This window comes from Xenopus tropicalis, chromosome 3, assembly GCF_000004195.4.
Source record: "Xenopus tropicalis strain Nigerian chromosome 3, UCB_Xtro_10.0, whole genome shotgun sequence".
In the NCBI taxonomy this organism is placed as follows: Eukaryota; Metazoa; Chordata; class Amphibia; order Anura; family Pipidae; genus Xenopus; species Xenopus tropicalis.
The window spans coordinates 57,799,550-57,826,647 of record NC_030679.2 but is presented as its reverse complement, the minus strand read 5'-3'; the positions used below and the strand labels follow the sequence as shown (position 1 = coordinate 57,826,647).

General features: G+C 39.6%; 1 protein-coding gene across 8 annotated transcripts in view; it reads left to right on the top strand.

Annotated features, from left to right (window-relative positions):
• The window catches only part of tbc1d30 (TBC1 domain family member 30), a 41,823-nt gene extending 28,874 nt beyond the window's left edge, over positions 1-12,949 (top strand). For 4 of the 8 annotated variants that reach the window (XM_012959192.3, XM_018092142.2, XM_012959198.3 and 1 more), the window contains 10 exons: positions 752-877; positions 1,057-1,242; positions 4,707-4,875; positions 5,412-5,580; positions 5,877-5,982; positions 6,566-6,678; positions 7,573-7,712; positions 8,679-8,885; positions 10,126-10,185; positions 10,657-12,949. In XM_012959192.3, the coding sequence (XP_012814646.1) occupies positions 752-877; positions 1,057-1,242; positions 4,707-4,875; positions 5,412-5,580; positions 5,877-5,982; positions 6,566-6,678; positions 7,573-7,712; positions 8,679-8,885; positions 10,126-10,185; positions 10,657-11,411 (2,031 nt within the window). In that variant the 3' untranslated portion in view covers positions 11,412-12,949. The remainder of the gene's footprint in view (positions 1-751; positions 878-1,056; positions 1,243-4,706; positions 4,876-5,411; positions 5,581-5,876; positions 5,983-6,565; positions 6,679-7,572; positions 7,713-8,678; positions 8,886-10,125; positions 10,186-10,656) is intronic. The other 4 variants (XM_012959195.3, XM_018092143.2, XM_012959199.3 and 1 more) reach the window with 2 other exon arrangements.
• The last annotated feature ends 14,149 nt before the right edge of the window (positions 12,950-27,098 follow it).

The following is a 27,098-nucleotide window of genomic DNA, read 5'->3' as shown; positions in this document are numbered from 1 at the left end:
ACACAGTAGGGGTTTGCTGCAGGTAATAAGGCTGATGCCACACATTGCTGATTCTCTTCCTGCATTTTTCCTCATCAGCTCCTACTCTGGCATCAGCCTTCTTCTTTGCCTGAACCCGGAACCATTACATCATCCCGGGTGCAGGCACACGAGACAACACGAGATATCAGTGCTGAAATGCCAGCGCCAGAGTTTGCATTCCAGAGCTAATATCCACCTCTTGTGGATCACACCCGGCCTGCTGCAATGGTCCTGGTTGCAGGCAAGAAAGTAAGCTGATGCCAGTGTAGGGGCTGATTCTTGGCCATCCGGCCTGAGAAAGAGTAATAAATTTCTCAAGACTAAGGAGAAATTCCTTTCACACATATAAATAGCGTACATTGGAGTAGGTTCCACAGAAATTTTTAAATTCCTATCCAAGCTCTCATTTAAAAATGATAATCCTAGTGAAAATCCTAGTGAAATCCCAAAGTAGCATGACTTTATTGCACAATTGTAGTTCACATGATGACAGTGTAGATTAAAATTTCTTTCTTAATACCTTGTTGTATTCATTTTTCTGTAGAAAGAATGTTTGGTACATATGCTTTTTCCATTGATACAATAAAGCAGACAACATGAAATAAAAATCTAGGACACAAATTTTCGATCTAAAGTGCCAACCTTTGCACAGTACATTATATAAAAATGTGTAAATATACATGAATGGTTTCTTATGTTCTTTAACCCACTACATTATAATAATTTTTAGGTATGGCTCACTCTGGCTGATCACTATTTGCACAGCATTTCAATTGACTGGGATAAAACAATGCGCTTTACATTTAATGACCGGAGCAATCCAGATGATGATTCAATGGGAATACAAATTGTAAAGGTAAATCTTGCCTCTTGTATTGTCGGTGTAGAAATGCAAAATATTAGCGAGCCACGCCCAAGGAAATGTCCATTATAACACCAATCAGTTCTGTAATGCTTATAGCATTAGTATTAAGCATTTAGTATACTCTGATTTATGTTTTATAATATAACATTTCGATGTATTTTTTTTTGCAGGATCTTCACAGAACAGGCTGTAGCTCTTATTGTGGACAAGAGGCAGAGCAGGATCGAGTGGTGCTAAAACGAGTATTACTTGCCTATGCTAGATGGAACAAAACCATTGGATACTGCCAAGGATTCAATATACTGGCAGCACTTATACTCGAGGTTATGGAAGGGAACGAAGGAGATGCTTTAAAGGTGTGCAAAATTATTGCTATGTGAATCATAAAATCAACATAATACAAGCTGTCTGCAAGTACACCATAAGGAGACACTGCTCAAAAACGTTAGAACTGGGATTAGTAAAGGGCTATTTGTGTGCTAAGTAGGAATATTTTTATGATACCTTACCTCTACAGACTATGATAAAAGGGACGGGACCTGTTACTGCAGCAGCTTTACTTCTGTTAAATATACTCAATAACTAAGTTCAAATTAGTCCAAATAAACTCCCAACCATTATTTACATATGGATTATGAAAAGGCTAAATATATAATAGGGGAATAAAAAAATAATTCCACAAAATATACAAGAATATCAGTCAAGAAACCATCTGTATATCCTAAAGCACAGATATATTTTGGGTATGTGATAAGATCAGATTGACAAAATGAAGGCTTTGTTGAATGGATAATTATGAGATGCGTCTAAAGGTGGCCATACACGGGCCGACTATAGCTGCCGATATCGGTCCCTTGGACCGATTCGGCAGCTAATCGGCCCGTGTATGGGGAGAGCAGAGCGGCCTGGCCGACCGATATCTGGCCTGAAATTGGCCAGATCTCGATCGGCCAGGTTAGAAAATCTGGTCGGATCGGGGACCGCATCGGCTCGTTGATGCGGTCCCCGATCCGACTGCCCCATTGCCGCCCACATAATCCGATCGTCTGGCCCCAGGGCCAAACGATCGGATTATTATTTTTTTTTACCTAAATGGTCCCCGATATCGCCCACCCGTAGGTGGGGATATCGGGGGAAGATCCGCTCGCTTGGCGACATCGCCAAGCGAGCGGATCTGCTCGTGTATGGCCACCTTTACACCATGAATGATACAACATGAGGGTTGAGCATCCTGCTTATAAGAAAAGTTTGCAGCCACCAAACATAGGGGTAGCAAAGGCCACAATGTAACATTGTTGCATTTACTGTATTAAATCTCATTAATGCTCTTACAGTGTTTCCATATAAAGGTGCTTATCTGGCCTCCCAATGGGTTCAGTCAGAAGCTGCTGAAGACTATACATCCAGAACCAGACCAGAACCTTAGCAAGGGGTATGCATATAGTGTCCGTGCCTTGATTGGACACGGACACTTTATTGAACAGGGCTAAAACTTCCCCAATACTCTCCAAGAATACCTCCGTTACAGTGTATTAAATGCTCAGTCTCTAAAAACACCACCATTCTGTGGGTGAAATTATCATTTTGTATTGGCAGGTTGCTAAAAAGTCCCCTTGGAGGGCATGAGTTTGGTCAGGGTACACTCCCCCGACCCCACAATAACCTCTTTAAGTCTGTTAGTTAAGACAGTAGCAAGCACTTTGACATTGTTATTCATTAGATACTGTAGAGGGCCTGCATTAATTACATCTCTGTAGGAGTTTGCCCTTTTTGTGCATTAGTGTTAAATGGGCCCAATAGCACAATTCTGGAAGCTTGCATGTCTCTGTTACTTTGTTAAATCAGGAAAGTAAGATTTACTTGATGGGTATACTTTCTGGGCCATGTAAGTAGCCTGAGGGGTTTAAAAAATGACTTGTATTATCTCATTATATCTAGCTTCCGGGGGACAGCAGGAATTGTAATCTTGTCAAGATACTCAGAAAGCACTATCAGGGGTCCTGTAGGGGATGTAGTATGTGTGTAAAAATATTGTCTAAAACAGGTTTTTGTGTAGTGACAAGTGTACAATTTTCTCTAGCCCTTCCCAGGATTTGTAAGGTGTGTCCCCTCTTGTTAAAAGTGCCAGGAGTTTGCTTTTTTTCCCCTTTATAATACCAGGATGCACCTATAGATGGCTCATTTTGTGTACATTGTTATTTGGACATGCATCATTTTATCTGTCCCCAGATAGTGATAGCAACTACAGGTGGCTTTAAGTCCTACAATAATGGTATTCCTGACAAATATTGTAGTCAGGTATAACAATATGCATGTAAATATTTGTCTAGGGAATTATTTCATACTGCTTTCACATTTTTTCTGTGAGGGGGAGGTTGTGATTTCCTTTTCTTGTTTAAGAAATATTTAATTCTTAAACAAGGAATTTTTATTCTCCCATGTACAGTAGCTGTACATTTTTTGAGCTTTTCTACCAAAGATAACTTCTTCCCCTTTTCACTACATATTTACCTGAGAGGCAGTATCTGCACTAATCTTGCTCTTCAGCATTTTCCATGCAGTAGGTAAATTATCTGCATCATAATAATTTGATAATTGCCTTTTCCAGACAGCATATTGTTTTCCATACTGACTTGTGAACTGGACAATCAGCACTGTCTTGACATCCATTAGGACAATCATAAATGGCATGTTGGCACATTTTTTTTTTACTCTTGTTGCTGCTGAATAATCGGGGGGTCCAGGATTTTAAATACTGGACTTTAAATACATATACAAGCACTCACTATGGACATGTAGGGGAAGTGGATAGAAAACATGTCCAAAGTATAAGGTGAGAAAGAGATTAAAGTATGACAGATGCTGTCATGCATTAAAATGCTAGGCTGTCTGCAACCTTTGCCCTGCCTTAATGCTGTGCTTGGTGCAAAACTACTTTAATTGCAAATTTCCACATTAACAGAAAGCACTTACTTAATCCAGCCTGCCAAATGGTTATGTCATGGACTAATTTTAGTTTGTGTTTCGCTGGTTCCTAAGTAACTTTTCCCTTTGGAGTCTTTGCTTCCCAGGCAGAGCTTTTAGTACCATTTTCATTCATATCATTTATATTTGTAGAAATTGTTTCAGTTTTACTTCACATTTATTTACCAAATGTGTTTGACACATACTGAATAAGTATAAGCGTAGAAATAGTTCACATATAACATATGTGGTAAGGTCACTATCAGGGTACCTGGGAAAGTCCAGGACAGAGCATGTATATGTCCCAGGTTCCTAACAGAGTGATTCTGGGACTGCTCATCCAGGCCTGATTTTGTGTGTACCTGAGGCATCTCTGCTGGCTAATTAAAAGGCAGCTTGGGCCAAAGTAGAAAGCTCCAGTCTGGGGGAAAGACACAGGAAAGCTGCCTTTGTGAGCTCACTGAGAGGCATGAAATCACTACAAGGTTTGAACTTTGTTTTCTTTTCTCTGTGTGGGAGACAGTGTAGGCCTGCTCTTGGTTAGTTAGGATAACTGACCTGTGTTAGTTAGAGCCCATTAAGTGGCAAGGATTTTTATTTATATTTATATGTTATATTTGTGCCAAGTGAAAATAAACTGCCTAAAAGACTACACTCATGAGTTGTGATTATGCCATGGGCTGCTTTACCTTCAGAAAGCTGGTCCCAGCTCTCTGGTGGATTCCTTTCACATTTTGTCCCGGCTACCTAACTCCTGACACTCACAAAATGTATGAATGACAAAACACATACATTTTTAACATGATAATGTAGGTTGGCAAATATTTAAATTGTAACCTAGAGATTGTTGTTTCAGGTAATGATTTATCTGATAGACAAAGTGTTACCAGATAGCTATTTTGCAAATAATCTGCGAGCATTATCTGTGGATATGGCTGTGTTTCGGGATCTCGTGAGAATGAAACTGCCTGAACTGTCCCAGCACTTGGATGTGCTTCAGAGAACTGCAAACAAAGAAAGCGGAGGTATGTTTTACATACTTTGCCACTGTTTGTGATTAAGAGCTTGGTTTTTTAAAGGGTCCAACCACCACAGCACAGCAGCTTAACTTTGCAATTTATGGTGCTTGTTCACATAGGTACACACACATACTGCATGCTAGGGAATACATGTCATTTTGTGATGGGTTTTGTGTACACAACGTGCACTGGGTACCATTAGTAAATGAGCCCAATTTCCGGTGATTTCCAGATAATCTACAGCAGTAGCAATACAGGGTATGAATGAATATTGTATATCTATTTTATGTTAAATGCATATTTATATTAATAAATATTTTAAGTATTTGCCATACTTGCAAACATATATTGAAGCCAGGTTCATTACTACCATTCCATGTGCCAGTATATATTTATTTACATTTAGTAGGATTCTGCTAAAAGGCACTGTACTGGGATAACCACAACAAATTTTTATTTGATGATGAATATGTTTGCCACTTGGTTATACTGGTCTTTTCATGGATAACTAAATATCATTTCTGTAACCTTTTGTTTTTCAGGTGGTTATGAGCCCCCTCTTACAAATGTCTTCACCATGCAGTGGTTTTTGACTCTGTTTGCAACTTGCCTTCCTAACCACACTGTTCTGAAAATTTGGGATTCTGTGTTCTTTGAAGGTTCTGAGATCCTTTTACGAGTATCGCTTGCTATCTGGGCAAAATTAGGAGAGTAAGTGCAGAAAAGTATTTCTCCTCAATGAGGGGTCTTTTGTTTCAGTACTTATTTCCCATCTCTGATATCAGAAATGTACAAAAGGAAAGTAGAAGTTCAGAAATGCTTTCATTCAGAAATACAATGTAATTATAAGTAGTTATTTACATTATGGTTGTAATGCATCCCTTGCTTTCCAATATTATACAATGAATTCAAGGTAGAAGATATATGACACATTATTTTAAAATGTAATCATTTAAAGGCACTTTTTGTAGGAGGCTGGTAACTTTTCATTTTTTTTATTCTTTTAGGCAGATTGAGTGCTGTCAGAATTCAGATGATTTTTACAGTACAATGGGAAGACTGACTCAAGAGATGCTTGAAGACAGTCTCATAGACAGCAATGAACTGATGCAGGTAAATACATGGTTATAATTTGCTAAAGCTATATTAATATCTGACAGTGATGCTTAATCACTCTTTTAATATGGAGGATGACCTCGGTTATATATTGGTACCAATGGCGTACAATAGAAACGGCATCCCCAGCTGCTGTCACAGGTTGGGACCAGTAGGGGCCATGACTGATATCATTTAATAATATGTGTGACTAAAACCGAACTTCTATAGGTTTAGGGGACCCAACAAAGATTTTTTTAGTGCAGCTAAGTAACTTCCAGTAAAACTGCTGACTCTCCTGGGGTTTGTTCTACTATTGTACTATTTGCACTAGTAAAACAATACAGTTACTGACATAAATACAGTCTGTTTTAGTTATTTATTTATTCTCAGAATAAATATAACAATGTACAAAAATAATTTCAGTGGCAGTGATAATGTGCAGAGCAAGAGACTTTAAGGCAATGTTCAATGTATTTGTTTATAGAAACAAATTGTTGTATTTAAACGTTCTTTCAGTTGGGAGCTAGAGGGTAGAATCTTAGTTTTTTCTATTGTGTTCTCCTGTCTGCAATATAATTTATTCTATAATTTCCTTTAGACTGTTTACTCCATGGCCCAGTTTCCCTTCCCACAGTTGGCAGAACTGAGAGAAAAATACACATATAATATAACGCCTTTCCCAGCACCTGTTAAGTCAGCTTCATTTTCTGGGTAAGTACCATGAAAATATCTTTGCAGCACATACATGCAAACATTACAGCATAATAGAACTGTAGGAACTCATGGGAAATATTTTAACGCTATGTTTTAGCAAGACAAAATGTGGAATGCAAAACACCCAAAACTATTTTTAATTCCGTTGCCTATGTGATTGGTTTTTACTCTGTAATGTATTTTAAGTGCTTGTTGATTTACACTACCCTAATTAAAGGGATACTGTAATTTTCTGGTGTAGTTTTTAATACTGTATTACACTAAATTTGTTATTTCATAAATTCATTCTGGAAACTTTGTGTGTCAATATACCTCCCTTTTCATCATGAGCTCTTTTGCTGAACATACTTTTCACCTATTTAAATTAAGAAATATCTATGGTGTATGTGATTGCTTGCACTGAAAAAGAGTCACTTTCCACTGTTTGTGAAGGAGTAATTAGTGAAACAAATTACCAGTCCATGGATAAGCCCTCTATATTATCAGCTGCTCTTCTTCATCTCAAAGCCTAAGGGCTCTGGCACACAGGGAGATTAGTTGCCCGCGACAAATCTCCCTTGTCACGGGCGACTAATCTCCCCGAGTTGCCATGACCCCCCCATCCCACCGGCGAACATGTAACATGTAAGTCGCCGGCGGGATGGCACACGCGGCGGCGCGATTTCCCGAAATCGCCGAAAAAGGCTGCAGCTTAGTAAAGGGGGTGTGATTTTGTTTATACATTGTTCATTATCTCAATGCCAACAAATAAGAAATTAATTTATGAAGGAAATGTTAAAATATGATTTTTTTAAATAGTTTGCATTGACTTACATTTTGCTTTTTGCTAGTCACTTGAGAAAATATGTTAAGTCTGTTTCTTCTTTTGTTGGAATTGCCTTTAAAATACAGACGCACAAGCAAAATGCGAGACAGTGATGAAGAAAATGAAATCGATGAAGATGATGTGAATGCTAATGCTGTTGGTTGTCTTGGACCATTCAGTGGTTTTCTGGCTCCAGAACTACAGAAATACCAGAAGCAGATCAAAGGTAATATTGCTCAACTGAAAAAAGACATTAAGTGATACTGACACTAAAAAAACTACTTTTCAAAATAATGTACATTAAAAGTTCCTTATAGGTCATGTTGATGATTTTTTGCTGATAGGGCAAGTAATTGCTATTGAAGTTCCAAACCCTGTCCCTTCTCGGCCTGTCAGTTATAGCTTCAAATGCTAATGGACTCCTGCTGCACAAATATGGCAGCCCCCTCATAGAGGAACTTGAGGGATTAAACAGGGAACATAAAAGCAAATACTTTTAAAGGCAAAATTATAAACAGTAAAAAAATAGTTCAATTTCTGGTGTCATTAAGGCTTATTTATGTCCACAGACAACTTGCTCTTTTCCCTCCAGTGAGTTGCAAGTAAAACCACTTTCATTAAAGGTACTTGCATCAAAATGCGCTCTTTGCATTTCTATTTAGTTTTTACTCACACCACTTAGTCCTTCTTGCCTTCCATTCCAAATCGAGCACTGATGTGCCTATTGATGCAGGGAAACCCTGGAGCTACCGCCACCTTCCGACAAGATGGTAGATCCAGGGTTTCCTTTTTGCTCTGTGTCAATAGGCGCAGCACACTTGCACCTAAAACATTGAGCGCAGACATCACTCATGTGAAAATGACCTCTAAAATAACACGCCCGATATGCAGTGAAGCACACATGCAGTTGCATTTTGGTGAATTGAATGCGATTCTGCAAGACTGCACTTTTGGCCGCAAGGACACTTGCTTTCTGGAAAAAAAATACTATATTGTGAGGAGAAAAAACATGACAACAGCACTTAAAATTGAACTTTGCTCACTGCATCTGTGGGTGTAAATGATCCTCCTTTTTTTTCTTTTACTTTGAAATGAGGGGCCTGAAAGTTCTGGAAGTTGCCGATCCAATTTTTTTTTTTTATGTACTGTAAGTGTATTATTTTATTAGTGTTACCTAATTACCTTTTTTCAGATCAAAAGGAAGAGCAGAGCCTGAAAGCTAGCAATATTGCAGAACTGAGTCCGGGTGCAATAGATTCCTGCCGAAGTGAATATCACGCAGTGTTTAATAGCATGATGATGGAACGCATGACCACCGATATCAATGCCCTAAAGCAGCAGTACTCCAGGATTAAAAAAAGACAACTTCAGCAAATTAATCAAGTTTACATTGCAGCAGGTAATACACACATTTATTTTCCTGGCAGGTATTCCAACTCTGCTCAAGGGCACTCCTGCTATGAGTTGGAAAACTTTTGCCAGGTGGCAGTGCCCCACTGGTTACCAGGGGAAGCAAAAAGCTGCTCCTGATAACTTTAAGAGCTTAAAGGAGAAGGAAAGGTTAAAAACGAAGTAAACTGTATCAGAAAGGTCTGTGTAAATACAGCCATAAGCACGCACAGAAACCCTGCACTCTTATCAAAAGAGTCCTCTATTAAAAGAAACACAGGATTTTGTGTCTCTTTTTTTGTAAACATGCTGTTTGGGTCTCTGACTTCCTCTCTCAGAACAATCCTTAATTCCCGTGGCCAGAGTCTGCGCAGTTCTCCACCCTCTTCTGCTCCTCCCTCCTATCAGAATACTAAGAACTCTCTCCCCCCCCTTAGGGATGTGTGATCTGAGCTATAAGGGCTAGGCTGCAAACAGGAAGCTTTTTAAAATGGCAGCTGCTGTCTTCAGCAAATGGAGAGAGCTTCTAGGGCTCTTAACTCAAGTATGGCAATGCTTTCTGCAGAATAAATATAGTGTTCTAGGTGGCACTAATGTGGTGAATCTATTGGCTGTAAAATGCCAAAATTACTTTTCTTCTCCTTTAAATACTGGCTTTTTTGGAACCTGAAATTTGGCTTTCAAGTGCAGAGAGCACCCTCTTCACCCATGTAGGAGCGCACAAACGGTAAGTATGGGGCAGTACCATCAGGAAGGCCACCTCCAGGTAGCATGGGGGCCAAAATCACCCCTGGCTGTGCCATTAGATATCTGCATTTTGGAGCCAAATTATATTACAATGCTTATGTTATAAAAAAGTCTGTAGAGTTATAGGCCAATGAAGTACTGAATGGGACCCATGCACTACTCATATACTGCTGTATAGCACTGGAAGTTAGCAAGAATAGCTGGCAAGCCAGTAAATTTATTTTCAGCATTGTATTAAAGCAGTTACCTCTTTACCAAGATGTGCTACCGAGTGACCTGTAAATAGTTGTATTCCAACATCAATATAGAATGAAAGTGATAAATGTGCACCTTCCTTTACTTCCATCAAGCAGAATGTGTTCATAATGAAACACATATAAGCTATATGTACATACAGGACAAATAGGCACATATCTAACAGATGAGGAAAATGTCAATTCCAGAAACACACAAAAATACAAATGTAGCTGTTTTATTTTTAATGCTTGTCTTTATCTAATCAGGGCATGGAGAAGAAAAAGCCTCTGCGATCCCATTTGATCCCAGGGATCAGCAGAATACTGGTATTCACTTTGTTACTGTTTATGTATATGTCGGGGTCTTGGCTCTCTGTCTGTTCCTAACATGCTGAGTTATACTTTCCACTGGAGACAACTTCAATAGTCTTCAGTAACTATATTAAGACTTGTATGTTTAAAAATTGTTTCCCCTCCTAGGAATTACCAAGCATGTAGTCGCTAATAAAATTAGCAATCAATGTTATTTTGGTGGTGGTGGTGATGATGATAATTTGGATGAAAGTCCTCTAACAAATCTAATACTTGTCAAGTGCATAAATCAATTGTTTCTGATTTCTCTTGTTATTATTGAAAAAGGACATGTGGTAATAATGTTTGCTAAAAGGAATATTCATTTGAAATCCATCAGTTCTGTGGGTTGGGTTAAGTGTCAAGCATGAATGCACATGATTGGTGCCATGTGGGCAGACATCACATTGTTCTAATGAGTTTTTTTGTTGTTGTTGTTAATTTCAGACAAAGGTCCTGTGAGCTGTATTCTGCCATCTCAGGTTAATAATTCTCCGGTCATTAATCATTTATTACTTGGTAAGAAACTGAAGCAAGTCAACCGGTCTAAAAATGCTCTCCATTTGCCAGCATCCAAATCATCCCTTCTGGCCAACGAAGAAACCAAAGCTAAGCAAAACTCTCCCTGGCGTACCCATATAAGAGTTCATAGAAAAAACATTGCAAGGGCTAAAGGAGAGCTTGGCCATGGGGATACCATAGGACTTATAGATGAGCAGAATGAGGTACCTAAAGATCAACCCGATACCTCAAAGGAAACTGAGGAAACTGCACAGCCTCCATGCTCCTCGGCAGGGGAAGAAACTAGCTTGGACAGAACTGTTATGAAGGTTGATGGCCGATCTCCAGAGCCTGTTTACCAGGATGAAAATGCAAATGTAACTGTTGTTCAGAGCAAGCTGGAGGCACTGGAGTTGAGCCCAGATGCTGAAACAGAAGTCAGCTTAGAAATGAGTCAGACATTCCAGGAGTCACAATCAGATTCCCATAGCTCCTCTAGTGAAAGTGAATCTTTCAAAAAATCTCCCAAAGTGCAAGTATTTAGCCCTTTCCCAAGTGTCAAACCACTTAAAAAATCTGCCACAGCCAGAAATTTGGGTTTGTATGGGCCAAACAGTAGAACGCCAAGTGTAAATTTCCCACATATGAGCAAAACCTTCAACAAAGCTGCAAATGGTACCACTGGTAGCAAGAAGCGGTAACGTGGTGCTACTTTTCTATGCTTATCAGAGACACTGTTCTTTTTCTTCCTAGGCCTGAAGCCTTTGTTCTTTCATCCACTTCACAGCAACGTGGCTACGTTTGGTGTTTTTGCAGTGGTGCAAAGTTGTGGTTCTTTGTAATCGACCTATGGGCTATGTGACGTGGGTGATATTTAATATAGGTTGCATCTCTGAAAATCTCTAAAGGAAATATTGCGATAATTGTTGAAACATGGATCACTTTAAAGATATTTTTTTTGAAAAATAATTTTGTGTACCATTCATATTTATGGGTTGAACATTGCATTTTTCTTGGTAGTCCCATCTACTATTTACAGCACATTTCAACGTTTATCCTCGAAATAGACTTTATATAGCTTTTTCTAACATGGGACAAAACATTGCAAATAGCACATTCAGATTTATGTGCATATGCTATAGGTACACTGCTGCTGCTGCTTGCTATTGTATCAGACCGCATGTTAGAGCACAAAAATGTATGGCATTGGAGGCCTGAAAATTTCACCCCCCTCTGGTCAGTACAATATCAGTACTAGTCCAGTCATTCATATCCAGCTTTGTTATACACACCCTCACCGAACAGAAAGCTATTTATTCTCCCAGCATGTGCAACACTGCAAGGCTTTTCTACTTTTAAAACAAGGGAAATTGACCAGTTATATCTGAAAATCATGCTCATTGTCACAAACTTGCTGCATATGTTTGGTTTTGTGCTCCTTTCAGTTATTAAAAACACAGAGACATACATAAAGGTACCAGTCAACAAGCAATTTAGTAGGACTGTACACACATATACATACATATATGCCATATCTCATTTTCTGTATCTGTGCTACTATGGGCCCATTACAGAAATAGAATGTAATGAACATTTTTACAAACATGTATTTTGGAGGATTTTCCCAAGTGAAGAGGTAACAAAATATTACAATATTGCACCTTTATTGAATATATTAAAATATTCCTATCGTTATTATATTACATGCTATTTAATTTTCAGTGATACAGATACTGAATTAGGATGTACATGTCCTTGGATTTTCTACTGATGAGTCTTGGAAGTTTATATTGAGATGTGTTCACTGGGACATCATGAGCATTATCATGTGTCTGTAATCTTGCTGAGATGGGATGGTGCAATTATTTTTTGCTGGAGCAGAAGGTATGGGAATGATTGCCTCAGTTATGCATGCATTATTTTGCATCTTGTGCTTCTGTGTTCAGACATATTATTGGAAAGAGGCTTTTCTAGAACGCAGATAAGATGTTCTTAGTAATCTTGAGGCTGTGCCCACTTACAAACGTTTTTGTAGATGGAATTGTATTCCCTGGAAAATATCACCTGTCTTTACCACAGCGTTTCTTTATCCTCTCATCACAGTGCCAAAATGCATGGTTTTTGTAAAGCATTAAAATGACAGGATGGAAACATGGTGATCTGTGTACAGCTTATGTTTTTGTCTGTCTGGCCTGATCAAGCAGGCACTAATTGATAATAAAGTACCTAAGCATCTTTGTTTCAGGTGTTCTGTTTAATCCTCTTGTAACCTAGCAAGCATGTTCAGAATAGTAATGTCATGCCAGCTGAAAAGTACAAGAAAAAAAAACTGATTAAACTTGTACAGCTGGTTAATGTACAGTATGTTACACACAAAATCAAAACTCTCCTTCCTTCCCTCCGCATTAAATTAACATGATACGATAACTATAGATTAAACAATTGACTTTTGTAGTTCCTTATGGGAATAAATACAGACTCCAAAAACTGTTATTTTAAATACATGAAACTCTTGCACTACTACTACAGAGAGCCACAGAACACACTATATAGTATGAAGTTTCTAAAAGATGACAAAACACCCCATAGACTGGCAATGGGTGTAGAACAGGGAAGTAAGTCATGCCCAGATCACTACTACTTTTAGGAACCAGTTATAAAGTCGGCACTGGGAAGGCATGAGCGTTGTTAAACCCCATATGCCTGGAATGCATTGGTGAAGTAAACCAGCACTAGTTCCTCATTCATGTTCCAAGGAACTCAGGTTGTTCTTGGCATGTTTCAATTCATAACACTTGCCTGCAAATAGAACTATTAACATGGGTGTTTGGTTTTCTAAAAAGTACTGCCATGGGACACTTAGGCATCCACTGTGCTCTAGAGAATATCAGCAACTGAGAAAATGCCTCAAACTAGTTGTTAAAGCAACCATTTCTAAACTGGCACCCCAAGCCCAGACTGACAAGCTGTGGATTCTGGCAAATGCCCAAGGGGCTGCTGTAAGATGCCATAGACCAGGGGTGGGCAAACTTTTTGGCTCACGGGCCACATTTACTTACCCCCGGGCCGGGCCGGACCAGGGCGGGCAGGGCCAGGCCAGCGATACACCCCCTTAGTCTCTTTAATTCCGGCCCGCCAATGACACCAAGTCTCGCGTGATGAGACTTGGCGTCGTCGGCGGGCCGGATTAAAAAGGCCAAGGGGCCGGATGTGGCCCGCGGGCCGTAGTTTGCCCACCCCTGCCATAGACAGTCACTATTTTTGGACTGGTCAGGGGCTATTTGGATCTCTGTACTTGGGCCTGTTTTGAATCCCAGTCTAGACCTGGTCACCAACCAGTGCCTCCTGTTATAGTGAAGCTGTTTGACGGGCCAGTTTGATTTTAGATACATTTATTTGTACTAAGAGTATACAGACAGGCCTGACATAGCTGTCTCCAAAATGATACTCTGACTATTGTCACAATTCATGTTCATAATATAGAATGCTCTGAAACACTCTTATCAGTTGTTAGCTCTCTTATCTCTAAAAGAAGAACAGGCAGAGGTTCCCAGTTGGCCAACACGCCCCGGGGGCCTCTTGTCACAAGGCTCAATGGGTGGAGGGGGCCTTAGTACATTGAGACCCCTCTGTCAGACAGACTCCGCAAATACATAAAACCAAAGGGGGAGATTTTATTGATGGGGCCCCCTGTGATAGTAATACCTTCAGTCACGTCAACTTGAATAAAATGAGACTTTAGGGCCCTTTTCATTTTCTCATGCAGATTAGCATTCCATTGGATAAAGTAGTTCCTTTCGGGACCCCATGGATTCAAAATGCACCATCTCCTCTAGAACATATTTGCTTCATTTACTACAGCCTTGAAACAAGTCATTGCCTCAGCATGTGGATCCAGCTCTTTCAGTCTTCAGAAGCCATGTGCTGCTGCTTACAACAGAGAATTCAACATATACAGTGGCTTGCAAAAGTATTCGGCCCCCTTGAACTTTTCCACATTTTGTCACATTACAGCCACAAACATGAATCAATTTTATTGGAATTCCACGTGAAAGACCAATACAAAGTGGTGTACACATGAGAAGTGGAACGAAAATCATACATGATTCCAAACATTTTTTTACAAATAAATAACTGCAAAGTGGGGTGTGCGTAATTATTCAGCCCCCTGAGTCAATACTTTGTAGAACCACCTTTTGCTGCAATTACAGCTGCCAGTCTTTTAGGGTATGTCTCTACCAGCTTTGCACATCTAGAGACTGAAATCCTTGCCCATTCTTCTTTGCAAAACAGCTCCAGCTCAGTCAGATTAGATGGACAGCGTTTGTGAACAGCAGTTTTCAGATCTTGCCACAGATTCTCCATTGGATTTAGATCTGGACTTTGACTGGGCCATTCTAACACATGGATGTGTTTTGTTTTAAACCATTCCAAACCATTCCATTGTTATGTTTAGGGTCGTTGTCCTGCTGGAAGGTGAACCTCCGCCCCAGTCTCAACTCTTTTGCAGACTCCAAGAGGTTTTCTTCCAAGATTGCCCTGTATTTGGCTCCATCCATCTTCCCATCAACTCTGACCAGCTTCCCTGTCCCTGCTGAAGAGAAGCACCCCCAGAGCATGATGCTGCCACCACCATATTTTACAGTGGGGATGGTGTGTTCAGGGTGATGTGCAGTGTTAGTTTTCCGCCACACATAGCGTTTTGCATTTTGGCCAAAAAGTTCCACTTTGGTCTCATCTGACCAGAGCATCTTCTTCCACATGTTTGCTGTGTCCCCCACATGGCTTGTGGCAAACTGCAAACGGGACTTCTTATGGTTTTCTGTTAACAATGGCTTTCTTCTTGCCACTCTTCCATAAAGGCCAACTTTGTGCAGTGCACGACTAATAGTTGTCCTATGGACAGATTCCCCCACCTGAGCTGTAGATCTCTGCAGCTCCCCCAGAGTCACCATGGGCCTCTTGGCTGCATTTCTGATCAGCGCTCTCCTTGTTCGGCCTGTGAGTTTAGGTGGACGGCCTTGTCTTGGTAGGTTTACAGTTGTGCCATACTCCTTCCATTTCTGAATGATCGCTTGAACAGTGCTCCGTGGGATGTTCAAGGCTTTGGAAATCTTTTTGTAGCCTAAGCCTGCTTTAAATTTCTCAATAACTTTATCCCTGACCTGTCTGGTGTGTTCTTTGGACTTCATGGTGTTGTTGCTCCCAATATTCTCTTAGACAACCTCTGAGGCCGTCACAGAGCAGCTGTATTTGTACTGACATTAGATTACACACAGGTGCACTCTATTTAGTCATTAGCACTCATCAGGCAATGTCTATGGGCAACTGACTGCACTCAGACCAAAGGGGGCTGAATAATTTCCGCACACCCCACTTTGCAGTTATTTATTTGTAAAAAATGTTTGGAATCATGTATGATTTTCGTTCCACTTCTCACGTGTACACCACTTTGTATTGGTCTTTCACGTGGAATTCCAATAAAATTGATTCATGTTTGTGGCTGTAATGTGACAAAATGTGGAAAAGTTCAAGGGGGCCGAATACTTTTGCAAGCCACTGTATTCTGGCAAAGATGCTTTATATGTTTCCCTATGTATGTGTTCCATACATTAGTCACCAAGGTGGCACACATAAGGAGCTTGAACTGAAGTCATCAAAATCCTTTTATGAGCCAAACAGATTGTCCCTAACTTACAACCATGTATATCCCAGGCCAAGTTAATTAGGAGGCAGATCTTTGGTTGCCAAACACTGGACTCTGGAGAGTTAAAAATGAATTGCTAAGTATTTTTGCAGATTACCAGCAGATGAGTATGGCCCCTAAATAGATCTAATGGCCTTAACCATTAAGTCGCTCCTACTCCACCTGATACAAAGACCAGAAAGCCACAGCAGTTGATGCCATGACTATAACAATTTTTATGATATGCATGGTAATAAAAAAACAAAAGCCACTCAATATTACTGCCATTGTGACCACTAGCCCAGAAGGCTTTGGGTTTTAGGCCAGACTATTTTGGAGGTACAGCCATGGCATCTACCCTTAAGAAGAGAGTTAGCTCCTTTCTTTCTTTGTGTGTTTATATAAAAAAATCTCTCCCAATGTCTGGTGGTCAGCACCACAATTTCAAGATATCCCTTGTGACATGGATAGATAAACTAAGGGATACAGAGACTGCTATTTTCGCTTCACACGTACCATTTCTACAACCCAGCCTATATAAAATTTTGAGCACAAGCTCCTTAAAAGTTCTGATGTCATTAATATTCTATTTTGTCTATTTCTCTAGAAACAGCTGATGACCCATTTAGAAATTATTTATTCACGTGGCACGATATATCTAACCCCACTGGTGGCCTCCTGTCATTAATCAACACATGACCAAAAACCCCCCAGCATAGCAGCTGATCATTCAGATTCATATAGGAAAAATCTTACTTCCTGACTTCAAAATAGCAATCTGATCACTACAGATATACAAATTATCATTTTATATACTCTCTTGTGCTAGAGCATCCAGGTTTTTAAACTATACATCAGTGTATAATGATATTGGTGTGACCTGAGCCAATTTCTTTATGGCACCCTGTGGTTGGTCATTGCTGAAAGAATGATTTTGTTTCCTTACAACTTATGTACAGTGAAACCTAAAGTTTACATGATTTTACATTTGCCCGCATTTTACACTTTTATGAGGTCCCACCAATATATAAAGCATAATGAATTTTCCCGATTTTACATTTTCCCAGGTTTTTTTCTATTTTTTTTCTGGCCACCTAAAAAACAAAATTGTGTTTCTTTATTTTGTTGCTAAACTGTCTTTCAAGTTTTGAACACCAGAGGTCACTGTAGTGTCATTTTAACAGCGATTTCACCAAGCTTTAATGAATGTTCATATTTCACGGTCATATATAAGACCGTGTAAGCAAAATTTTAAAAGTTTTGAAAATGATTTCAATTTGAGTTTTGCCAGGCCACTATTAGTATTGCTTCAAATGATCTTAAACTACTTTTAACTTTGCTCAATGAAAATATTTCCCATCTGCTCCTCCTTATTAAAATTGTTTTGGGAATCTGGGCATTTCTTGAAATGACTGCGCCTTTGAAGTACCTTTCTATGCTTGGAAACATATAACCTTTTGTATAAATGTTGACATTCAGATAATCAGTTGCTTTGATCCATAAGAATTGCATGTATTGTTTTCAGTTTGAGGTCTGGGATTATTCTCTGCATAGATAATTTCCACCTGTGTTCCTCTGAACTGGAATGTCTGGGAATGGCTTGGTGTGAATGATTATACCCCATCTGCTGTACAATTGTGGCTCAGCCAGAATGTGATATGCCATCTGAGGCTTTATTTACTAAAAGGTCAAAAAAATAGCTGGATGTTGTTTGGTGTGTCTCCAAAAGTGTTTGTGTGCATTTGTGTGTTTTTGTGTGTATGTATACATTCTAAGGTACCTGTATGGCAGTGAGGTTATAACTGGCCTTATTGCCCAACCAACAAATCTTTGTATATGGCTGCCTTTACCATCTCCACTTTATACAGTGGCTGGTAAGTTTTAAGGCTTGTCTCTCACAGACTATTGATCAGTTACTGTGCCACACAGCAAATTCAATTTGGGGCCCCAAATCTTTGGTAATTTGATCTATTTTATTAAGATGTTGTAGGGGATCAGAGAACTCTGTCCCCTGTTTCTCAGTCTGTGACATCATCCAGCCTAGCTACAGACTGGGGAGGGACCCGATTGGCTGGATGCAGCAGTGTACCTCTGGGAGGAAGTGTGCTTGAAGTTTGGAGCCAAAAAATCAAGGGGCGGGCCCAGCAGTTGATAAAGGCAGCCCCTGCTGTTGTTTGCCAGTGTTGGAAGAGAGATACAGAGTGAGCAGCCAGTACCACATGCTGTAAGTTCAGACTGAAAGGAAAAGAGTCTGCAGGGCTGCCAGGGATTACAAAGTCCTCTGTGGAATCTCAGTGTGTGTCCCCTGGTGAGAACAGGTATTGCTTATTTGCCTGCTACATGGGAGCAGCCACCTTTCCATAGGGGAAGGTACTCTGGGGCAAGTAGCGCTACCTGGGGGGACATAAGAGCTCTTGGAGAAGGGACTGAACTGATTAAAGGGTTGTGGTCTATCTGGATACAAATTGGGACTGGGCACCTACAGAGACTGTGCCAGGAGTGGATAGACTACACAAGTTCCTCAGGGCAGGAAATTCAGTTATCCCTAAAGTTGTTATATAAAGTTTGATATTGCTGCAACTGTGTATGATTATTCCTAGTGGAAAGTCCCTTGAGGTGTGTTCCTCAGTGTCCACTAGGTGGAGGCACTGTGCTAAATCCCAGTTCCCAGTATCTTTATAATTCAAAGAGAACAAATTCTCCTGCTAAAACAAATAAACAGCCCCACAGAAGTGAGTGTGCCAACAAAGGGTTACAATATAATGAAATGTCTAATTTTTTTAGGACCTTACTTAGTGACAGCATAGGATGGATTCTAAAAAATATATGGAAATATGAAAGGGCAGCGAATCTGCAAGACACTTATAAACCAGTAGTGAGTGAAAGGAGACAGGTTGGTCTATTCTAGAGCACAGTCACATATCTGTCAGCAGTTTATAAGCAATATGTGTTTCCAGCACACAAAAACTGCTATGCATCTTCTCTTAAAGGGGAACCGGGCCACAGTGGGGGGAAAGGGTCCAGAACCAGTAGCAGGTGAAAGAAGATGTACCCCCCACTGTTGCGCCCTAGGCAGGTGCCTCTTCTGCCTACCCCTAGTTCCAGCCCTGGCTGTCATCCACAGTGTATTGCTTTAATAAACACTTCTTTATTCTAGGCTTCTTCTCTGTAATGATAACATAATGCCTTGTAACGGATGTCAACTGTGCAGTAATACATGCATTAATGTGCATTAATACAGTTGTGCTACTTTTTTCAGTGTTTAACCCCTTGCCTTGCAGGGCTCTTTTATCCTACCTGACAACATGCCGTGTGGCATAGATCAAAGAATGACCAGAAAACATTCTGGTCTGTAGAATTTATAATCTATGGCAGGCAAATGGTTAAATGTGTTTTCTGTGTTTTTTTCTTCATTTAAAGCTAGAAACTATGGAAAGATCACTTTGTAGACATACCTAGTACAGAAAAAAATCTTAATTGTACAAAAATTGGGAAACAGTGGCCAACAGGAAGGCTTCTGTCCACCTGAGGTAGAAGACCTATGGTAAGATAAACAATGTAAATAAGAATGCAATTGCACTGTCTGCCCCAAAAGAGGCAAATTTCTGGTAAGTTAAACTGTAGCTGTTCGACGGTTACTTTCTGCCCTTCTGTCTTGGATGGACAGATAACAGTAGGCATCTTGTAGGCTCTCTAAGTATGATCATTTTATGGGCTTGAGTATGGCACTCGCTACTCATATGTGTATCATGGAATGCACAATGCCCTATAACAGTTCTATCCAGCTGGAGGCCCGTGGGCCATATGTAGCCCTCCAAAGGATTTTTATGGCCCCCAGTCTGTTTAGAGGCTCCATAGATGGCATCATCATAATTCAGTCCAGACCTCCAGCATGCTGTATGACCCATAATTGTCCCACTACATGTAATAAGTTGGACAGCACTGGCCTATAAGATCACTTGTCAGATGTCCATGTATTGTATTTAAGTAATACTTTATATAATTTAGTGTTTTCTTTAATTTTTTTGTTATATAGAGTATTATTTCCAGACTTGGTGCTGAGTGCAAATTTCAAGGTAATTTGTAAAAGTAGCATGTATATTATCTAATAATCAGTACATCGAAACAAATATTTTTTGGCTTATGTTTTGAGGAGTAAAACTTTAGTATTAAGGTTTGTATGTTAATGCATGTTAATATATGTTTTGCCTAGCCATAGCCCATTTCATTTTAGAAACAAATTTATGATAGAACTGTTTATGCTGTTAGCTCTGAACACACATTTTAACCTGAAGCAGAGAGCCCTGCTATCACTCCTCAGCTAAAGAAGGGCAGGTTACAAAAAGCAACCCCCCAATGTAATACATAAACTATGTCAGTGATGTGGAGTTATTTTTATACAGTGGCTGAAATGTTCCTTGAATGTAATCTCATCTCCTATGATTACATCCAGCAGGGGCACATCTGGGCCCATGATGTGCTCCTCATTGAAGTAAGGTGCACCTGAAATGAGCTAGTTCTTTTCTAGTGCAGTTTCCCATTGATGTTTTACTGGAATGTGAGCAATTTAAGATTGCTGGCAAGCCTTCACAAAAATTAGGAGCCTCCTATTCCTGTCATCAAGCTTTATGGCTTTTTCTTATTCCATTATTAATTACCTAATTATTACAGAACTTTTCCATATATCTTAATACTTCCTATAATAATACTTCAGTCTCTTAAACTGAACAGGTGGAAAAGACATGAGACCCAAATATGTCCTGTGGAAGGTGATATAATTCAAGGAACTTCTTCATCTCTACTTGCTCCTCGTTCAAATTAGGCTTCAGATCATTGTATCAGAGCTCTGTTATCTTATCAAATACCCATAAAATATAAACAATAACTATAATAATTATGTAGCCCTCTTTTTTGACAGTGCTGCTACTGCTGCTACTTTTGCGCTAACAGGAGCCCTGAGCCCCCGCTTACTATGGGGGAACAGGTATACTTTGCTGAATGGCGTGCCTCCACCCAGGGTAGGTATAGGTAAAACTATAACTCCCCTCCCTGGGAACTTGATACTGTACTGAAATCCTTGGTCAGGGACTCCCTGCACTCCCGGTACCTTGCCCCTTCCCTTTGGGGTAGCCACTTACCAGGTAGTGATGATCCTCCTTGTATGAAGAGACCAGGACACTAGTATGATTCTTAACCAGTAGAACTTATTTATTGTAGACAGAACAGACAGGCAGGGTATTCCAGAAGCACACTTGCAGTCAGGGTACACACTTCTCTTTGGAGAACCTCTCTCCCTGGGGCTACTCGCAGTATTCCCGCCAAGTGATCCTCCTTTGGGGTTCCCTCCGGTACTCACACCAGAAGACTCTCTCTAGGGCTCTCCCCGGTACTCCCACCAAGCGGACACCCCCTTCAGACCTCACCCCGGTACTCACGCCCGAGCACCCACTGGATTAGGAATCTCCTAATACTGACCACTATACCCCCTGACTCCAGCGATGTAGTTCTGGGGGATCTTAATCCCACTGACTCCTGTCAGGGCGATGACTGCCCTTACTAAATAACCTATCTACCACTCCTAGAGTGATATCACACTTACCACACTGCTGTCTAAACACAGGCCTGTTATTCCCCCTATACCGAGGGAGGTCCCAAGCAGAAAACCTGCTGAAACCTTCCCTTTTTATATCTTTTTGCACCACCCAGTGGCTGTAACCCAAACTGCAGGGCTACTCCCTGTTAACTAATTACCTCCCAAACCACCCTTGGGAGCCTGTACTAGGGGAACCATCCTAGGGAGCCCAATTTTTGGAGATCCCTACAATTATATAATGTTAGATTTGGTTTACAGTATATATAAACACAAATCTATTTGATTCCAGGAAAGTAATGCAGCTACAAAATAAAACAGGCCCATTACAGGGGCCATATTGATCCCAATGTTGTGTAAAGAGGAATGAATTGGGCACAACATTATGGCAAGCCAGTTGGTGTGCCAGTGCCACTCACTCTCTCTGAATGCTGTTCTGTATTTGTATCAAGGTACAGCACTTTTCACTCCATTCATGAAAAGGAACTACAAAGTACAACCAGCAAGGCAACATGTAAGGTACATAAAAAAAGGGGACCCAATTTTTTTTTTACAATTTGCTCCAAGCTTGATCAATTATAGTTACTGCATTTTGCAATATTCAATATATTTGATGATTATTTATGCATACAGTAATATGCACTGTTTGATTGTATGTTATTTATGTTGCTAAATACAAAGTATATATTGCTAAAGCAAAATCAGGGTTTAGAATTTGTGTTAGCCATGGGAACAAAAATGAAATAAATAACAAAATAACAATGGCTGCTAAAATGGCATTATAGTATCAATAACTACATGAAAGTAAAGAAACATGTGAGATTTAAAAACAGGTACTTACATACATGGGCGTCCGCAGAAAATTTTCCAAGGGGGGGCAAGTAAGCTAGCATCATCCTGCAACAGATAAATATATATATATTTTTTTTTTTTTTGCAGGATGATACTAGGGGAGGCTAAATATGGCCCATACACAGACTGACCTACAGCTAATGTGACACTTAGTGGATTCACTGCTGACGTAAAAAGTTAACCTCCCAACTACCTCTTGCTGTTCCCACTGACTCCCAGGGATACTGTACAAAAGTGCGGGTGGGGGTGCTTTTTTTTTTTACCCTAAAATGTTTAGTATTAGTAGTAAAAGTATTCATACGCGCACTTCTGTTAGGGGATCTGCAAACATTTGTGTTTGGGATCAGTTAGCTTAAAGGGGTAGTTCGCATTCGAATTCACTTTTATTTTTAATGGTTTTTCAGTTATTTAGCTTTTTGTTCAGCAGCTCTCCATTTGGTATTTCAGCAGCTATCTGGTTGCTAGGGTCTTATTTACCCTAGCAACCAGGTAGTGATTTAAACAAGAGATGGGAATATGAATAGTTAAGGGGCCTACTTGGAAAAATAAGTAATACAAAATTATAATAATAATAAAATTGTAGCCTCGCAGAGCAATATTTTTTGGCCCCCATTTGAAATCTGTATAGAGGCAGAAGAGAAAGGCAAATTATTCAAAAAAATTAATTAGGAAGACCAATTGCAAAGTTGCTAGGAATAGGCCATTTTATAACATACTAAAGGAAGTGAACCACCCCTTTAGATGTGTTTATGTTAGTTTTATAGCAAGAAAGGCAGTGGGTACTGACTCCCCATTATATACAGTGAGATGCAGTCCGTATTTACAAACCCAGCACATTATATGCCATGAGGAGCAGTGGGTACTGATGGCAGATATTCAGGCCCTGGCACTATAACACTGGCACTGATACACAACATTGGCCCCACTGTAACTTACTATAAATGAACAAAACAATGACAAAAAAAAAAAAAAAAATAGTAAGTGCAAAAAACAACAACACATATATAAACACACAATGAGCTTTTTCAGAGGGAAAGAGTTAACTTACCCTCCATGTGTTAGGGTAGGGGATAGATTATAAATTAAACAATTTAATGTCAGCTAGTGATTCTTTAGAACTGTATAGTACCTGTGGGATGAAAACTGCAGCAAAAGTTGAGAGTTGGTTCTCAGGTAAAGTTACAGCTGCAGATTCATCTTTTCAGTCTTTATTTCTGTTTCCAGTTTGCAAAATCTCCCGATCCCTGTGTGCATCTGTGCTCTGATTGGTCAATTTTACTGTCTGTCAAGGAAGCTGTGCTCTGATTGGTGAATCCACAAGAAGAAAGATCCAATCGGAGCACAGCAAAAACGGGCTTGAGGGGAAAGTGCAGAAACGGAGTAAGGTTTTTGGTTTTTTTGCTACTTTTCCAGGGGGGGGCAAGTGCCCCCTCTTGCCCCCTTCTGTGGACGCCCATGCTTACATACAGAAGCACATGTACAGTACAGTCTGTACATGCACCGATCAATAAGGACAGGGGTACCCTCCTTTTCCCTGTTAGCCCTGCTGCCATATTTATCACAAGTGTCTGTTGTGGACTTTTCTTCTTAAGCTGCTGCCTTTGGGTACCAATTTAGGAAATATGGCCCTGTTTATATCCCATATCACTTGATTGCATCATTATATGTCTCTTCTTTGATTATTAGCCTCTGTAAAATTAGGGATTCATTGGGGAGTTCTGTGAAGTCAATACTCATTGGCCCTATGATTTAGATACCTAGTACAATGTAGAAGAGAGAGTGATAGATAATAGATACAATTAGGGCAGCCACCTCACCTCTTTAATACCAGCCACATATTTAATGCATGGCTGCAGTTCAAATCAGTTCAGTCTGCAGCATGCAGCTCAAATAATTGGTAATTAACCATGCAGGATATGGATTCAATATATGGTAGGGGTGAGGTGGCAACCCAGGATATAATAGACTAATAAAATAATAGTGTTCTGTCCAACAATATGAAAGAGGATTGTGGCTTTAGCAGCAGTGTTCTGTGCCTTATCCTAATCACGGGAGGCATAGTTGCATATTTTAGAAATCAAGATCAATTTCCTTAGGGGAATTTTTTGCTTTATAAGAACAAGGTGTAGTGGTTATGTGTCGCAGGAAGCAATAAAGGAAAACAAGCAACAAATTCTATTTGCTTTCTCTAAATAAAACTCAAAACATAAACATTTTCATGGAGTACCCATAACCCTCAGTGTGCCAGAGGAATCTGAAATGAGTTAAACACTTGTAGTACAGCAAGTCCATCTGAATGATAAGTTCCCTCTTTTAAAAACAAAAAAAGTGCCAACTGGTAGCCAAGTGTTCATGTGAACTTCCTCCAACATGAAAAGAAGGGAAACAAAAATTCCACTTAAAATTCCAAGGGGTCTTGTATCTGTGATTGACAGCTCTAAGGGATTCCAGATGGATTAACCCGTTCTTTTGAAAATGCCTTTTGATCTCAGTTAACTGTCCTTCTCATTTCACCTGTTTCATGTTTACAGAGCGGGGGTGTGGAAGCAGGTGGACCTGCGTACGAGCCTCCTAGTGGGAATAATATAACCGAAACGGCTTAAACTTATATGCCAATAAAAAGACTACAGGGGTTAAGTTTTACAACCAGGAAGCTGAAATATAATACAAACAGCTATATAGGAAACAAACATCTACTTTATGTGTCCAATCCCTGATTTGTAAGCTGCCAAGGGCTCATGTTTTTTCCATGGTTTGTAACTACTTTGTTTCTTTCATGATATTTGTACTCTCCCCAGTTCTTCATTGCCATCGGTGTTTTATAAACAAACTTTAATAATAACAATAATGTACAAATTTAGAATCCACTTCTAAGAACAACTGTATTTTGATCGGACAGATTCCTGCCAGTTAAACACACAGGGTAAGTTTATATATAGACATTCAAAGTGGAATGAAAATAAAATGCCTGCTATAAGAACAGATGCTCGCCATTTCCTCCTACTTCCCTGTTTGATGCTCTTTTCAGTTCTAATGATATAAATGCCTATTTTTAGTGCAATTATATCAACCCCTATCAGCATCGGTTTTTATGCCAAAGATAAAACTGATGCTGATAGAAGGGATATGGATTTTTTTTTAAACCTTTTTTTATTAGAATGTTTCATTGGCCTACTACCTGCCTATCTGCCTTTTTATGTTGACCAGTTCAGATTTAAGCAGGCTGTGGCACATTATTCATTTGTATTTCCTGGCCAGAGAATAATAATGGTGATAAAGAAAGCAAAACAAGAGCAGTTGTCAGTCATTAAAGAAAAACTATACCCCCGAACAATGTGGTCTCTATAAAAATATATTGCATAAACAAGCTCATATGTAAAACCCTGCTTCATCTGAATAAACCATTTTCATAAAAATATACTTTTTTTTAGTAGTATGTGCTATTGGGTACTCCTTAATATAAAACTGCCATTTTAAGTACTAAAGGCCGACTCCTGGGATGATACGGTAAACATGAACAAACCAAGGGCACACATACATGTTAGGTCACATCAGCCAATTAATGGACAAAGTTCTGTCTTTTCCTGGGTTCAGGTAAAAAAAACATGTATAGAGAGAGAGTACCACACTCACTGGGACTTTGTTTAAAAAACAAAAGTTTTATTGAAAGAAATCCAACATTTCGAGCACAAAAAGTGCTCTTCTTTAGGGGTCTCTGGTTTGTCCCTGAAGAAGAGCACTGTTTGTGCTCAAAACGTTGGATATCTTTCAATAAAACTTTTGTCTCTCTCTGTGTGTGTCTCTCTCTCTGTGTCTCTCTCTCTCTCTCTCTCTCTCTCTCTCTCTCTCTCTCTCTCTCTATATCTATATCTATATCTATATCTATATATATATATATATATATAAATATTAAGCAGAGTACCGCCCACATAGGGACTTGTGCAAAAAACAAAAAAGTATTTATTGAAAGAGATCCGACGTTTCGAGCACCAACTGTGCTCTTCCTCAGGTTTGTCCCTGAGGAAGAGCACAGTTGGTGCTCGAAACGTCGGATCTCTTTCAATAAATACTTTTTTGTTTTTTGCACAAGTCCCTATGTGGGCGGTACTCTGCTTTATTATCAGTTTTTAATCTGTTTGCGTTTTTGAAAAAAGGATTTCAATGCAGAATTCTGCTGGAGAAGCTCAATTAACTGATGCATGTTTTCCTAGACAGTATTCCTTTAACTTGCTTTTGTTGCTACATTCTACAATGAACAAA